We start from the raw sequence: 17,071 nt of genomic DNA, 5'->3' as shown, positions 1-17,071 counted from the left end.
TGTGAAGCTTGATGGTACCATGTAAAAGTTGTCAATAATTCAGGAGAGGTGAACCTCTCAGAGCTTGTGATCTCAGTGCCCATGCCCCTCTTCCTGGTTAGGGTTGATGTTTTCTTACAGGCACACCCATAAACAAGGCATGAAATAGAAATCATAGAATTGTATGCAATCCATCATTTCAACAAATCAAAAATGTATGTAGCTAAAACAAGGCATTAAGCTGAATTTTACAGGTAATGTAGATTTTACAGCTAGTTTATACATAATATGTGTAAAGTATATTAGAGGAACATTAGAATAATTTGTGCTAGTTGCCTTTGGTGAACTACAGACAAGTGTTTACCTGGTGCACATTCTCTATATCACTACAGGAATGTCTCCAGTTTCTTAGAAGACATGGGGTGTGTTCATTTTAGGGGATTTCTCAAACATTTATAGCCACCATTGTGCTCAGTAATAATACAAGTGTTTTCTTCAGTGCTTCTGGTGCAGTACATTTCATCTCATGTCTCTTGATTGTACATTGTCAGTTTTGTTTCATAGCTACTCTTTTCAGTGTGCATTTTTGAACAAATGAGGCCTAGTCGTCTCTTTCCCTGTGGTCTTACTCCTGTGGAGTGCTCCTGGCAATGCTGAACAAAGATAATTACTCAGGAAGCCATTTGACCAATCAGCTGTGGCTTTACATGCTGTCAGTGGGAGGGTAGCCAGTCACGGCGCGCCTCTGATCACACACAGGCCTCCAGCGCTGAGTGTTCAGAGGCGAGCCCTCCCTTGTCTAAAGGCTGAGACTGTCTTCCATGTTTCATAAGTATTGACATTACACTTTTCAGCCATGCAGCCACAGAGGTAAGCTTTCTGTTTTATTCTCCTCTATGCTGTCCTTTCACTACTTCCATTGACTGTTAACACTGTTCATTTTCACTTATTTTCAGTCTACAGTAAAGGCCTGGCAAGGCCTCTCACACTGAAAACAGGGCAAAAGGGGGAGGGAATGAAAGAGGGGAGGAGGAGGAGGAGGTGGCCTAAGGATGAAAAACAGGCTTTTCTCTCTTCAGTGTCCTGAGCTTTGGCCAGGGCATGTCACATGACTACAAAGCAAACTCAGGCAGCCATTACTCATTTCTGAAATGGCAAATGGCAGTCAAATGTTGTGCTGCCATGGAACTTGGGCTGGAGTAAGGCCCTGTTTTCCCCTGTTTGCCCCCCATCGTAACATGGAGAGAATGGGATTGTAGTATGGGGGAGGGGAGACTGAATGGTGTATCTTTTGTAAGCTGACTGCCTGGCCCTTTGTCTGCATGTATGCCGTTGAGCCTGGCACAGAAAATGGTGGCACATTAAACAGAAGCTGTTATTGTTGCCAATCTTCTGCAAATTTAATTTTTCTAATCAGCAATTTTACAAAATGCATTTTATACATGTTATGATAGAACAGCGTAGTTGATAATGACGTCGTTGTGGTGGATATTTGTATTATGAAAAGAATGTATGAAAATATAAATGATTATTTCTTTCTCCCAGAGCACATAATGAACACTGTGTTCTCTATTTTCAGCATCTGTCACAAACAGCCATATGGGTGGGTCAGTTATAATGACACATTCTCACTTCAGCAACCTAACAGACTAAACCATGACATACTCACTGGTCTATTTGAATAGAGCAGAGAGTCAACATTATGTAGATGGTATTATATGGATCGGTTTATTATATAGACACAGTACCTTAACCCAACAGCAAATAGTTGCTGAATTTGACTGGATAATCTGTCCTTCATGAAGATTTTGTCCTTTTATAATTATATATTTTAATTATAACAAGGCAGTAAGACATATTTTCTTAAAGCCTTTGTTTTAACTGTGGAAATCCACAGGACACCACAGTTGGTTCTCAGTACCCTTTTGTTCTTTCCGAGAAGAAATGTAATCCTCAGATATATGACTGAAATGAGCTTTAGTTTATGTGGATAAACTGTCTTTGATCATGACTTTATCTTCTCCATGGAATCAGTGCATTTCTGCTGGTTCTTATATGGGAGAATGAACGATAAATAGGCAATAGAATGCCATCTACCCCACCGACCAATCAGCCAGTCTTATGCAAGTTTCTTGGCCAGTTGTAGAGGGAGACACAACCTGAGCAGCAGATAGAAAGGCATGTTGTGGAAAATTTCACAACCACCCATGATTCCAGTGCAAAGGTCATCAAATGAAGAATTTGTCTGTTTTGTTCATTAAGAAAAGGTATGATTGTGCATTTTCTGGTAATTTCTGTGCTGTTTTCCTGGTTTATTCAAAGACATTTGTTCTTCATACAAACTGATCACAAATCAAGTGTTGTTTAAATGTGTAGTGTAGTTTGAGATTTTTCTACTGTGCAGACTGGGACAGCAGATGTTGTGTGTCTTGCTTCTCGCAAGGAAACTGATTTTTAGTGGTTTTGTCTATAGAGGAAACAAACCATAGCTGGGGTTGTAATGTGTTTCATTGTGAAAAGGAAATGGGTACAAAATATAAAAAATAATAGGGTAGTTGTATTCTCTGATTAGCTTTTATATACAGCTCTCATTTGTTTCTGCCATGCATTAGGTTCTCTTCATATTACTCAAAATGGGTTTTGTGAGAGCATTCAGGTTATAGTTTATCCAACCACCAAAAGATTCACTCACAAATTAGCTTTTCAGCTGCTTCATATTGTTTGTTTGGCATAGCTCATGATTGTTGCCTGTATTGACGGCTTTTCATGCTGCCTGTTTACAGTAAAGCTCGTGTGGCGTGGACGTGCAGGATCAGGCCTTGAGGGAAGGGGGAGGGGATGTTCAGCATAGCGCTGGGGGAGGGGAAGCAGCAGCCTTTCTCATTTCCTGTGTGCAGACAGAGCGAGAAACGGAGAAAGAGAGAGGGGGAAAAAAAAAGACCTTGGCTCACTCATTCTCTGACCAGTTATCTCCACATTCACAGCTGCCTTTCTCCCCATTTCTTCTCTGTGACGGGCTAGCAGATCGGATGGCCTTTATTGACATGAGAGTAGGCGTTTGGCTCCATAGAACATTCTAGAAGATCTTGCCCTTTTTTGTGTATTCCATTGGTGGAGGTCACTGAATGAAGGCCATGTGGCGTTTCGGTTCTCGACTATGAACATGTCCTTAACAAGCCTGTGGATCAGTTCCAGGACTGGGTTTCCTGTTTGACAAAAATCTTCTTCTAGGTCCTTCCGTTAGCCATCCTGGTGGCAGACCTGGTGGACTTTCTGACCACGTCACACTTTTCTCAAGAAGGGAGTGAAAATCTTGATGGAAAAAGGTTGGGCTGCAAACACGGTGCCATTGGCCACATGTGAAATATTGATGGCACTCCTACCAGGCGTATTATAGGCTAGCCTTCAGGATTTGCCAAGACATGAATTTTTTACACTCAGACATTTTAGGATCACATTTTGTGATAAACACACACTACACCAACAAAATCCAACTTTGTTGGTAGTACTATTATCTGGCAGAACACGTTACACAACAACTGGACAGTTGAGGCCTGCTAGTGATCAGGTGAGTTTTACTCCTTGGCATGGGTAATGCATTATGCCTGATTTGCCTTGTCAACTCAGTTGACCTTTTCCATTAGTCTGTTGTCTACTGGAATGTAATAGCTGCATGAATGATGACTGAGATGCCTAAATACACTTCAGATTCTCTTGGGCATTTGCTGCTATACAAGGTGTTAAAACAAAGGGAACATGTTGACACAGACTCGCATTCCATCAAGACTTCATGACGCACTTTCTCATACTTGAGCAGGATGTTTTTAAATGCTGGGTTATCTGGCTAAGAAGAACGGACACCTACAGACTTTAAGACTCATGTTCATTACAGCTTATACGTTCTGATCAGTAAATAAAGTGATTGGGAGGGGGGGTGCATTTCATTTTCAGTCATTTTAGTAGTTGTACTAATGATAAGACGAGAATAAGAAGGATTTCCATCAGTACCCTAGGCCTTAAGCCTTTAGCTGCCTTCTGATCCAGTTCCTCCTTCTGTTTCTTTTTTTTAACAATACATTCTTTTCTTTACCTTCTGCCATCTCCTCCCTCTGTGGTTAAGTTGGTATTTGTTGATCTGACCTCAGTGGATTTTCCTGTGGTGGGTGAACAAGGCTAACAATGACCGAGCATATCTGCCACAATTGCTACAACATCACATCTCTTTTCCCTCCTCTTTTTAATAGAATAACAAAAAGTGCTTTCTGGGATATAACCAAGCCCTACTTTAAAACTGACTCAACAGGTTTGAAATGAATCAAGCAGTATTTGGAGGTAAAGTGAAGATTATGGCCCAATAAAAGTGACTGACAGGAGCTAGTCAGCATTATCCTGTCTGAATTTAGGAGACTGTCATTAATGTCAGTCAAAACCTCTTAGTCGTTGTTTATCTGAAGGGACTAAGGTGTTTATAAGAAATATTTTGCACTACATGTTGGCTAGGAGACGTTTCAACCCTTGTGGCTGGCCTTGCTCAAAGGTAATCCTCATGAAAACTTTTGGCACAGAGGAGACAAGTATTGGTCACCAGAGAATAGCATGTAACATCAGCTCACTATCTCTAATCATAATCCAGTAAAACAGACAAAAAAATGATGAAGCAGCTCTCATATATGGTGATGTTCATGCCCAGTCACGTTTAAAGATGCCACTTTGAGTACTAGTTCTAGTGTGAGATGGACTGGCTATGCTGCAGCGAACAAAAACAGTAAAACTCTTGGGATTTGATTGCATCACCTAAGGTTTCTATCTCAGAAGCAAACCTTATGAGACTCCCACATTTACATTGCTTTCTTCTCCCTTGTGTTTCGATCTTCTCTTACATCAGCTTGGCTGGGGAGGAGATCAAGACAGTGTCTGATGTGGTCGAAGGGATGGAGGTATCAGTACCACCAAAAGGTAAGGTAGATATTTGATATGTCAGTGGGATATCAGAATGGTGTGTCAGTCTGTAGTTTATTTTAGTCAATTTTACTACTGCCTTTGGGTGTTTTTTTCTGGAATAGGTGTGGCATAACCTTCCCTGACAGAGATAGATTAATACTAATGAAGGATAAAAAATTTGCATGTTTTGTTCCATGCAAGACTGAGTCAGTTTCAGTCTAATAAGGTTGTACAGATAGGCCTGAGAGGGTGAACTGAGAGATTCTCTCTCTCTCTCTCTCTCTCTCCCTCTCTCTCTGCCTTGTCAACTGTCATCATCTTTAAAGATGTCTGTATCATTTTATGCACAGTTCCTGATCTAGGATCAGCAGAAACAACAATGGCTAGTCAAAAGCGGAAAGCACCCAGTCCCCCTCACTCCTCTAATGGCCATTCACCATCTGACACATCTCCCAGTGGTGTTAAAAAGAAAAAGAAACCTGGCTTAGTCACGGGCAACAATAAAGATCAGGTAGGACCCTATCCTAAGACCTTGTTTCTTTCATTCAAATATGATAAATGTGAAAAGCTTAATGAATTGTAATTCAGCAAGATAGTTTGTTTGAATTTGTTTATGCATCTTGAGAAGCAACTCTTGCACCCAGAGTGTGTAAGCAAATCTCTTTTATGTACTTTTACATTATTGTTTAGCAACCCATGTGAAATAGTTGTGCTGCTGTCATTTTATTATAGCTTGGGAAAGCTCTCCTCTAAATGCCATGGTCAATTCCATGGCATACTACAATTGTAGTAGAATTTAGCCCTGTATTATCTTTTGATTTGCACAGTTTAGCTCAAGGGTCATCAGTTTCATCATAGAAGTGTGTGCGGTCCAACACAGTTTAGTGATTTCTAAAAGACCTGACTTAACCCCCAGTTAATAGGCATAGGAGGTGTCTTAGAGCTGTGAAATCACCGAATTGTGCTGGAATCCGGCCCTCCATGACTCAACATGTTGACCTTTGTTCTATCTAGCTTAAGCCTATGTAGGTATAGACACTCAGTTTGCCTTTGCAGTAGATCCTAACTATTACTAGAATTCCTGGGGCTTGAATAAATCCTGTGTGCTGTATTGCTTATATTGATGCCTTGGAATTCGGGTTATAGCTTTTATAATCTCCATGCACGATACCAAATACAGAACTGCAGAATTACACTCTTAAAAAAATAAATCCCGAATGGATTTCTGAGTAGTTAAGGATTTATAACTTCTTAAACAGGTTCTATTTGATACACTTTCTGACAGAAAAATACTTTCTAGGCGAATTCTACAAAGAACCTTTAAAGATTCTCCCAAAGGGAAAAATTGAAAGGATAAACTATAGTTATTTTTTCTGTCTTTTAAAGAATTTCCATTTCTTTGATGGCTGTGAAACTGCCAAATACATTCTATAACTAACTAATTTCATTACTTTTAACGCTACTAAAATGCATAATTTTAATATTACATTTCTTTAAAAATGCACTGTTTCCACATATTCAAGAGCCATTTCTAATATACAAACTTCACAATATTAAAATGATTCTTATAATTATAAACTTAATTAATCTTAGTTAACATTTTTGAGTGTGCATTGTCTTTTGCAGATTGATTGCAATTGTTCTGCCCTGTTAGCCCTGCAATCAGTATCTGTGCTTGGTATCTGTGGCTTTGTGAATCAGTAATCAACCCTCCTCCTGGAGAGGCAGAATTGTGTTCTGAGCCTGTGCTGTTCTCAATACTCTCACATTACCCTTCAAGGGCTTGAGCAAAATCCATCTTACATCTCTCCAGCATGAAGGTTACCTACCCTTGCTTTTGCCCACTACATTTAGAGAGGTCCTGTGGTTGTGCTGTGTTGACTTTTGCAAAGCCTTGCTGCTCCTCTTGCCTGCAGTGCCATGGTGTGTGTTTTTGACCGCAGCTTCTGTCTCTCTTGCCTGCATTTCAGTGTGAGCTAAGACATGGTCCCTTTTACTATGTCAAGCAGCCTGCACTCACCGCAGACCCTGTTGATGTTGTGCCACAGGATGGGAGGAATGATTTCTACTGCTGGATGTGCCACCGTGAGGGCCAGGTGCTCTGCTGTGAGCTCTGCCCACGTGTGTACCATGCCAAGTGCCTCAAACTGGCTGCCGAGCCTGAAGGCGACTGGTTCTGTCCAGAGTGTGAGGTAACTGCTAGATGAGTGTGAGATGTAGGGTGTGGAGGAAGGCCTATAATGTAGCATTCAACAGTGGTATTTCCAAGGACATTTGTGCACCTTTTCTGGTTGTAAACATTCAAAGCATGTTAAGAACTGCTATGGTCAATTAACCCCCCACCCCCCAGCCAGGTCCTATGCAGTGGATATTTAGTCAGGGAGAAATTTGCTAAAGAGATTATAAAAATCATAAACTTGCATTCCTACCTCTACTTTGCATCAGTGAAATAGTTTTTGGTTTTTTTCCAGCTTAAAATTAAATATGTGTCAACCCTACAATATGCTATTAAACATGGTATATGGTTCACACTGCAAACCCTTGTTAATCTAAAATGCAGTAGATCCCATGCTTTTGAGTCGAGGAAAGCTTAGTTACCATGCTGCTATATTACAAACTCTTGTTTGTTTCAGAAAATAACAGTAGCAGAATGCATTGAGACTCAAAGCAAAGCCATGACCATGCTGAATTTGGAACAGCTATCCTACCTGTTGAAGTTTGCCCTGCAGAAAATGAAGCAGCCAGGGGTAATATTTTTAAAATTTTTCTTACTTGATTTAAAATGGTGGCGTACCTTTTGCCATGGCTAAGTGCTTGTTTTGAATAATATAGCATTTGTGTTTGTGGTACAGGGGTTGGCATTTATCCGTGTCTCAGGCCTTAATAAAACCTATTGCCATTTGGCAATCTCCATTGTTATTATATTATTTTAACCCATGAATAGAATCATTTTAGGTCTGGGATTACTAGACCTTCCCAGATCATATGTAGTTAATAATCATTCCCAACTTTCACATTGTGTAGACAGAGCCATTTCAGAAACCAGTGTCTCTGGAGCAGCATCCTGACTATGCAGAGTATATCTTCAACCCCATGGACCTATGCACCTTAGAGAAGGTAACTCAAAACGAGTTCTGCTTTTGATTGCATTCTTGCAATAGGCAAAAAAAAAAATGATTTTGAGAAGATGCTCTGAATGACTTACCCCCAGAAGACTTGAACAGTGCTTTGTCCACAGAATATCAAAAAGAAGATGTATGGCTGCACCGAGGCATTTTTGGCAGACGCTAAATGGATTTTACACAACTGTATTATTTATAATGGAGGTTAGTTACCATTTAAAATGTTTGAGTTAAAACACGATGTGGTTTGTATTTGACTGTTTGTGGGTCTTGTGCAGGGAATCATAAACTTACTGCAACAGCAAAGGTTATTGTCAAGATCTGTGAACATGAGGTGAGTTTCATACTTAGGGACTGGTATAGTAAAACGTTATTTAAAGTGTAGTTGTTTAGGGAAGATCACAATACTTGCAGTGAGAGACCTTGTCTGGTTTCCATCTCCAGATGAATGAAATTGAAGTTTGTCCAGAATGCTACCTGTCTGCTTGTCAAAAGAGAGACAACTGGTTTTGTGAACCATGTGTGAGTAGATCAGACTCTGATATCTTTTTGCACAAATACCTACAACATTTAACATTCTTGAACTTGAGGTAATGGGCAATTTAATACTGAATGCATGATCAGATACAATTGCTTGTTTTGTTGTATGCAGTCTCAACCCCATCCACTGGTGTGGGCTAAGCTGAAAGGTTTTCCGTTCTGGCCTGCTAAAGCACTGAGAGACAAAGATGGCCAGGTAGATGCTCGCTTCTTTGGCCAACATGACAGGTGAGCTTGCAGTATTTACTGCAGAGGCAAATTCACACATGATTTCAACTCATTTGACAAGACTGAACTACATTTGCATGTCCAGTTTACTAAACATAATGTTATAAGCTTAGACAGTGACAGTGGTTGTTGAGTGTAAATGTCTCTGAAAAGAAATTAAGCCTAGGATTAGTTTTATATATTGTCATTACATTGAGTTATCTTTTTTTTTTCAGAGCCTGGGTGCCCATTAACAACTGCTACCTCATGTCAAAAGAGATTCCCTTCTCTGTGAAGAAGACGAAGAGCATCTTCAACAGTGCAATGCAAGAGATGGAAGTTTATGTGGAAAATGTACGCAAGAAACATGGCGTGTTTAATTATGCCCCATTCAGAACAGCATATACACCCAACAACCTGTTCCAGATGTTGCTGGACCCAAGTAACCCCAGGAAAGGTACAGTTATGCAAGAGAAACAGGACAAGATCAAGTTAAACTTTGACATGACTGCATCTCCCAGGGCACCCCTGGGCAAGAGTGTGGGACAGAGGATGAGTGACATTCCCAGGTCTCCAATGAGCACCAATTCCTCAGTCCATACAGGGTCAGACCTTGAGCAGGATGCATCAGAAAAAGGAACAAGAATCCCATCTAGCCACTGCAGTACAGGGGAAGACTCTATGGACTGCACAGGTAGACAGCCCTACAGTGTTCTTATAGATCATCTTATGTTGTTGCTTAATAGACTGATGTCACTATCTCCTGCACTCAATACTTTTTATATGGAATATTAACAGACACTTAATTTTTTGCTACAGCATCACCAGCATGTCTGAAGACCACAGGTAGTCCAAAACCCATCCCACCAACACCTGTTAAACAGGAGAGAATGCAGCATACAGCCAGCATCCTCAACCTAAATCTTGGTGAGCTTTACAAAAATGGCTTTGTATGTCCAGTCATGTCATTGATGTTTTTCACTTTGTCAGCTTATGAACCCAGATTTCAGTAAAGCTTGTTTGTGGCAATGTGTACTGTAAAAACCTCTACACAAATAAATTTGAATTGAGAAATGTCAAAAGATCATCAATGTCCTTTAGCAAAATCCTCTAGCAATTTTATTAGGGGCTTGCTATTGCAAAATGGGGATGATTATTGGATGTGCTCTCAGACCGCATTAAGGCAGAAATGGACCTAAAGGAGCTGAGTGAGACTGTACTTCAACAGCAGCAGCAAAGCCCATCTGTACTCCTTACCTCCCCAAAGAAACCCACCAGAAGTCTAGATAAGACCATAGAGAGCTGCAAGGCCCAACTAGGTATTTCACATGTAGCACATCATATACAACACATTCATTCTTAGAGGTACATAAATGATGTAACTGTCTCCTTATACTGCATATAGGCATCAATGAAATCTCTGAGGATGTGTACCAAGGCGTGGATCACAGTGACTCTGATGATTCTGACAAGTCTGACTCCAGTGACAGCGAGTATGCGAGTGAAGAGGAGCAGGAGCTGAAAAACGCAATGAAGAATGAAGACCATGAGGATGCTGTCTTTAAAAACAAAAAAAGACCCAGACCTACATCTTCACAACCACAAAGCAATAAGAACCAGTCTCAAAATGTGACCGAGAAGGTGGCCTCGGAACCGCCGCTAAAAAAGAGAGCCAGCGGCGTTTCAGAGAAGGAAGCCCAGGAAAAGCCTAGGGCAAACCAGCAGACGCAGTCACAGAGAGAGAGGCCTTCAGCTGGGCATGAAGGAAAGGCTGGAGTTGTGGATGCAGATTCAGACTCGGAAAGAGAACTTGTGATAGACCTTGGTGAGGAGCAGGGAGGCAAAGAGAGGAAGAAACCAAAGAGAGAGGCTTCAACAATCTCCAACTCTATAACCAAAGCCAATGCAGCCGTCAAAACTGAAGGTGCTGTCTTTTTTCTAAGTGTGTGTGTGTGTGTGTGTGTGTGTTTTGAGCAATTGATTTCATATATCTCTATATCCCTTCTCAGGAAAGGCTCTGGCCACTGCCAGCCCGTCAGCCTCTCCATCCACAGTACCCCCTGCTTCATCCTCCAACCCCAGCACAAGAGATTCAACCCAGCCAGTCTTAAAGCCACCAAACACCACCTCTGCCCCACCCGTCACCTCCACCAGCACCACCTCTGTACCAGGAACCACTTCAGCAACAAATTCCTCCATGTCCACTGTGGTAAAGAAACAGCGCCCTCTGCTGCCCAAGGAGACAGCACAGTCTGGTCAGACATCAGTGGTTTGGAACCAGACTGGGAATAAGATCCAGACGTCCTCTCCAAAGTGGCACGTGCAGAAGGTTCAGAAGCAGCAACATGGCTCACAGTCTCAAAGCCCAGTGGCTTCCAGCAATGCCAGCACCCGCTACCAGACTAGGCAGTCTGTTAAAGGTGACTGAAACTTCCACTTCCACCTGAGACTAAAAAGTCTGTAGCACAAACCCTAAAGTAAACACTTCATGTTTATACATGTCATGTTGACAGTGAAGAGCTATAAGATACACTGGAGATCAGGGTTGGTGTATAAGATGTAAGAAGTTCCAGAAAATTCTAAGAAATCAGACAACACTTTCACATAGAATTTTAAGGCTAAAAGTAGCTCCTAACTAGCTGATTCAGGGGAAACGCTTTAAAATGGGAGTGTTAATCTAATAAGTAAAACTTCTTTTGTCATTTATAAAGCTTTTTTAAAAATATTATTAACACTAATAGCAGGTTCAAAGCAGGTACTACAGACATGGGGTCATGGGGTGTCCTTGATCAAGTTACAGTGATGGAACTTTCATTCACTTTATTTACTCCTAGGATTAACTCCTAATTCTCTCTAAGATTGGTTCTGAGAAGTTATACAGTATAACAGATCATTACTTTAAGCCTTTTTCTAAGAATATTTTAGGTCTTAAGTAGACCTCTAATTTTTACAGTACATACAAGGACAGGAGCCATAAAGAATTTTAAGTATCCCTTAATTGGCTGATTTAGTAGTAAATCTTAAAAATTGTTGTGTTAATCCCAATATTAAGACATCTAAAATATTTTCAGTTTAAGACTAATTGAGAAATGTTAGCATTTTAGCACTAAAAGCAGATCCTAAATGAAACCTGAGGGGTAGTCCAGAGAAGTCACTGATGACTGAATCGTGAGCAATCTAAATGGTGCAATCGTGTTCGTGTGTTTTAATATATTTAATGTCAACGAACTTTAAAAAGTTAGCATTTTGATTAAGGGTCTGTTCACAACGGACTCTTTTTCGCTGAGTATTTTTTTGTGTGTGCTCACACCCAGCTGTTAAACTCGGGCCACGCGCTGAATGAAAGTGCAGATTCACTCCCTGACTGTAGATGGTGCTAATTGAAAAACAGAAATAATCCAATACATAAGGTGGCGCTGCACAACTTTCCGTTTCTGACACCCGCTTATCACTGAGAAGTAGAAGAGAGCCAGTATTGACGTCTATAATCTGTTCACACACTTTTTACAAACACGCTAAAGCACGTATGCACTTTTGTGAAATGTAAGGTATTTGGTGATTTGGCCACTGCAACAAATACTTATTTAAAGCTAAATCCATAAAGTTCTCATTTTAAACAATACACTATTTTTAAATGTAATTGATTCAAAGTCACAGCAATAGCATTCACAAGCTTATGGGAAGACCCAAATTATGTTTTTTTTTTTTTTAATAGCATTGTTTTTGAGTGTTTGGGTATAAGGCAATTATTGTTTTGCCAAAAAAAAATTAATATTCCTGCACTTTGATGAAGTGTTGAATATGAATAGTCTTTTTTTTTCTTTTTCTTTTTTTTTTTGGTCAATATGATAATGACGATTCTCTTGCATAACTGTATACAATGACACAATAATGGGGCACTTAGCTATTTGAATAAGAGGTCAAGAATACTTATATATATTACGTATTACAATGGACTAACAATCAGCGGAGTATCATTTGTAGGGAAGAGATAAAGAAACAAACAATGCTATTTAGTGTAGAAAAAAAACACTGAAAGAATTAAATTGATCATTTAGAATATATTCTTGCATTTCAGTGTCGTCAAAAAAAAAATAGCCACAGCATAATAAGTACTAATAAATACACGTGTGTATATAGTATTTAGTGTGTAAATCTGAATCTGGTGCTTTCAAAGGACACCTTGTTTATGTGTGTAGGCAGAAGGATTTTACTTCAGCTATGTCACTTGTGCACTCTATCATTAAATGGAGGGTGCTGGCATCTTCTTTGTCGCTAAGACAGTTGTGTACTTGAGCGCCATCAAGTCATACTTTTACGTAACTTCAGCGGCTCCGGGCATGTGAACAAAAGCGCGAATCTCATTGGTCGGCTAGTTTTTCACGTGGCGCGTCCAAAAAAATTAACTCCTCGACATTAAAAGATTTGACGCTTTGACGCCACGTGTTTTTACGCCTGGTTGTGAACACTCTTTTACAGCCATTGGGGCGTTAAACAGACAGTTTTTCACACTGACAAATCGTCCCGGTGTGAACAGGGCTTAAAAAATTGCTCTCCAGACTGCTTTTGCTATTCAGTAGTTGCTACTGACAATCAGTACATTTACAGGGACAACAGTATTCCGATATTAATCTGATTAAGACGATACTCTGATTAAGACACTAACATGTAAACAGCGATTATTGATGACCTTAATCCGGCTAAAGTCATACTCGAAGTAAACATAAATCGAATTAAGACCTGTGGAGTATTCCTATTTTAGTCGCATTATAGAAGTGCATTACAGACATGTACACACCTTAATCACACTATTAACGTCGTGTGAGAGTTTTCACCGCATTTTGTGACAGGACACGAACACACACGGCAGTGCTCATCCGTTTGACGGCAAACAAGAGTCCACGGCTGCATCCGAAACCGCGTACTTACCTACTAATAATAATAATTAACTGCACTTGAAGCTTTCATAAAAATTTTAAATAAAAACACCCAAAACTGTATACGGTACCATAACGAAGACGAACTGTATGTTGATACGTGAAATTCTGGAGGGAACGTCGGACGGCGTGGCATGGGGACATAATGACGTGTGCCGTTAATCGCTCTATGTTCTATATTATAACATGTAAAACAGGAACATGAAAGGAATATTCTAAAACACCTTAATCACAATATTGTCTTATTCAGAATACGGTCAATAATTAGATTATTGCTGTCCATGTACACGTAGTCAATGATGTCATTACTCAATATCTACAGTGATTGGTTTAGGTTGAGGTCTTCACAATAAACTTGGGAATGAAAACGTCATATTATGATTACAAAAAGAAAATGAAAGTGCGCTTGACTTCATACTATGTGGAAAAAAAATCTAAAGGCTGACGGGTCGAATATGTTTGTTTTCCTCTACAAACTTAAAAGCCATAAATGCACTACAGTGTGGTCTGCTACTGGGGACTATGTAACTCAATACCTTGACAGTTTGCTAAAAATATACTTCACATGTGGATATGATTATTATATATATATTTTTCAAGTATGAAATCAGCAGCAGTTTCATTTTCTTTAATTTATTTAATTTTTATGGGCATGTTTCATTTGAGGTTACTGCACAATCTACGACCACATCACTGATAAAAATGAAGGCATATCGACCTAGGCTTCCTTCTTATCTAGAAATTTCTTACTGAAAGTTCCTCTCAGCAGTTTTGTGAATGGGTTTTAAGGAGAAACTCTTAATTAGGAATGTCATGTGCCACTTGGGAGAACTCTTTGTGTTGCTAATATTCTTTCTGAACACAGTCCAAGGATCAGAAACGCTATTTTCCATGGGAATTAGATTAGGCAGGTCAGTGTAGGAACATGTCAGTATGCCAATGTAAATACTTTATGTAGGGTACTTTTTCTCTCGATCACTCATACTCTCTGTCTCTCTCTCTCTCTCTCTCTCTCTCTCTCTCTCTCTCTCTCTCTCTCTCATTTGATTTGTGTTTTTAACCAGCTGTCCAGCAAAAGGAGCCCTTGTCTGGGTCCTCTAGTTCAGTCTTGACTGGGGACTTCCTCACCCCACCTGCCTCTGCTGATGTAGCAGCTGACATTGCCAAGTACACCTCTAAAGTAAGTAAACACAATGTAAGTAAACATAACAGCCCAAATACACAGCCAGCATGAAATGTTTGTTTATTTTTCAGCAGTTACAGTTACTGACATCTAAATTAAAGCTAAAGTCATGCTTTTTTTCTTTGTAGATAATGGATGCTATTAAAGGAACAATGACTGAGATATACAACGACCTTTCCAAAAGCACAACAGGAAACACTGTTGCTGAGGTTGGCCTTATTGATACGCACGTCTCTTTTGATGGTTTTGTGAAGTTTTTTGCATCACTGTACACTGCTGAATACAGCTTTGTTTTTCCATACAGTCAAATAATAGTCATTGTTCTTCACTAATGACCCGTTTTACATTAATTCTGTGAATCAGATACGGAGGTTAAGGATCGAGATTGAGAAGCTCCAGTGGTTGCATCAGCAAGAGCTTTCAGAGATGAAACATAATCTGGGTATTTTGTCCTTGCAAACATGTTTAACTGCATTAGTCTGTACATTCACTATGTTGACGGTACATGATTGTGCTGTATATCTGCATGTAGAACTGACTATGGCAGAGATGAGGCAGAGTTTGGAGCAAGAGAGGGAGAGGCTCGTTTCAGAGGTAAAGAAGCAGATGGAGGTGGAGAAACAGCAGGCTGTGGACGAAACGAAGAAGAAGCAGTGGTGTGCCAACTGTAAGAAGGAGGCCATTTTCTACTGCTGTTGGAATACCAGCTACTGTGATTATCCCTGCCAACAAGCGCACTGGCCCGAACACATGAAATCCTGCACGCAGTCAGGTATGAGAGAGACATGTACCAGACATGTGCTGATCTTGTGCTAAACAATATCACAATAATTGCCTATCCTTTTCTAACAGTACAGGATATTATTACAAAATGATTGCTTTATTGTTCTAAATAATAACCTTAACAAATTGGTTTTCTTCATTCCTTAATTAATAATTATTACTAATAATTATCCCAAATTACCAATGGAGCATATACACTATATGGGCAAAAGTTTGTGGACATATGACTATCATATGTGGGCCTTCCAAAAAAGTTGAAAGCAAACAATTGTATAGGATGACTTCGTATGCTGTAGAATTCAAATTTCCCTTCAGTGGAACTAACAGGCCCAAGCCTGTTCCACTATGTCCCTGTACACAAAGTGAGCTCCATAAGACATGGTTTGCCAAGGTCCTGACCTCAACCCCATTCGATACCTTTGGTATGAACTGGAACAGTGTGTGCACCAAAACAGGGACTAATTCTGGAATGGGATATTAAGAAAGCATATATGGGTGTTATCGGTCAGGTGTTCACATACTTTTGGCCATATAGTGTGCGACATATTTAAAGAATGAGACAAAGCTCATAAATTGAAACAAAATTATTAATGCAAGTGTGGCATGGGGGTGCAGTAGGTAACATTGCTGCCTCACAGCTCAGGTCCCAGGTACAATCCTGACCTTGGTTTAACGTCTGTGTGGCATTTCACATGTTCTCCATGTGCCCACATGAGTTTCTCCGGATTCCCCTAAATTGCTCATAGGTGTGAATGTGTGTGCACAGTGCCTTACAATGACCTGGCAATGAATCCACTATGGCTCTGACCAAGATAAAGTCGCTACTGAAGATAAATGAAGGGATGAATGAATATAAATGCAAGGGAATTGCTGTATTGTAAAGCATTCACAATAACAACATGCTTACAACTCACTGACTGCAAAACCACTCATCTCTCCACATATACATTCAGCACTCGCAAACATTCTAATGAAGCATTTAACTTGTTTTGTTTTTTCTTTCTAGCCACAGCATCTCAGCAAGAGCCAGAGGAGGAGGCCTCTGCAGTTCCAGTACCAAAAACCTCAGGACAATCACCCAAAGCCCAGCATTCATCTCCTGCCAGCAAAAGTTCACCAACACACAAAACTCCTTCACCCAAAGCAGACAACACTAAAGCAAGCGCCACAGTTTCAGTGTCCTAACCAGAACTTCTCTATCATTTCTCCATGGTCACCAACCTGGATGCTTTTGGACTGGGGTCTGCAAGTTGTGCTTTCTTCTTCTGCTTTTTCTACTTCTTCTTCTTCTTCTTCTTCTTCTTCTCAAAGCTCAAAGCAAAGACATATTAAACTTGTGCTCCTCACCTGCCCAGTTCACTACACCCTGAGGATGTAAG

The 17,071-nt window shown here is 40.1% G+C and overlaps 1 protein-coding gene across 9 annotated transcripts; it reads left to right on the top strand.

The window, feature by feature from the left end:
- The first annotated feature begins 415 nt into the window (after positions 1 to 415).
- Positions 416 to 17,071, top strand: prkcbp1l (protein kinase C binding protein 1, like). 9 transcript variants are annotated; one of them, XM_053643721.1, is made up of 20 exons: positions 416 to 849; positions 4,865 to 4,935; positions 5,271 to 5,431; positions 6,969 to 7,112; positions 7,554 to 7,667; positions 7,945 to 8,037; positions 8,159 to 8,246; positions 8,321 to 8,376; positions 8,487 to 8,564; positions 8,695 to 8,810; positions 9,026 to 9,483; positions 9,609 to 9,716; positions 9,962 to 10,108; positions 10,195 to 10,713; positions 10,799 to 11,209; positions 14,791 to 14,921; positions 15,038 to 15,118; positions 15,273 to 15,351; positions 15,442 to 15,681; positions 16,699 to 17,071. In XM_053643721.1, exons 1-20 carry the CDS (start codon positions 836 to 838, stop codon positions 16,875 to 16,877), a joined length of 3,288 nt encoding a protein of 1,095 aa, XP_053499696.1. In that variant the 5' UTR covers positions 416 to 835; the 3' UTR covers positions 16,878 to 17,071. The 9 variants fall into 9 exon arrangements, with proteins under 9 accessions (XP_053499696.1, XP_053499700.1, XP_053499699.1 ...); XM_053643725.1 differs by having other exon boundaries at positions 417 to 849; positions 14,791 to 14,906; XM_053643724.1 differs by having other exon boundaries at positions 417 to 849; positions 6,891 to 7,112; positions 14,791 to 14,906.

The sequence above is a fragment of the Ictalurus furcatus genome, chromosome 15 (genome assembly GCF_023375685.1).
Source record: "Ictalurus furcatus strain D&B chromosome 15, Billie_1.0, whole genome shotgun sequence".
In the NCBI taxonomy this organism is placed as follows: domain Eukaryota; kingdom Metazoa; phylum Chordata; class Actinopteri; order Siluriformes; family Ictaluridae; genus Ictalurus; species Ictalurus furcatus.
Note: the sequence above shows the minus strand (reverse complement) of the source record. Positions and strands in the feature narration are given on the sequence as shown.

What these genes read in the sequence shown, in the direction of transcription:
- prkcbp1l (XM_053643716.1), top strand. Translation starts at nt 2,212, where the DNA reads ATGAAGAATTTGTCTGTTTTGTTCATTAAGAAAAG. An exon ending in CTGTATTATTTATAATGGAG is followed by an intron (nt 8,247 to 8,320) that starts GTTAGTTACCAT and finishes GGTCTTGTGCAG; the next exon opens with GGAATCATAAACTTACTGCA. An exon ending in AGACTCTATGGACTGCACAG is followed by an intron (nt 9,484 to 9,608) that starts GTAGACAGCCCT and finishes TTTTTGCTACAG; the next exon opens with CATCACCAGCATGTCTGAAG.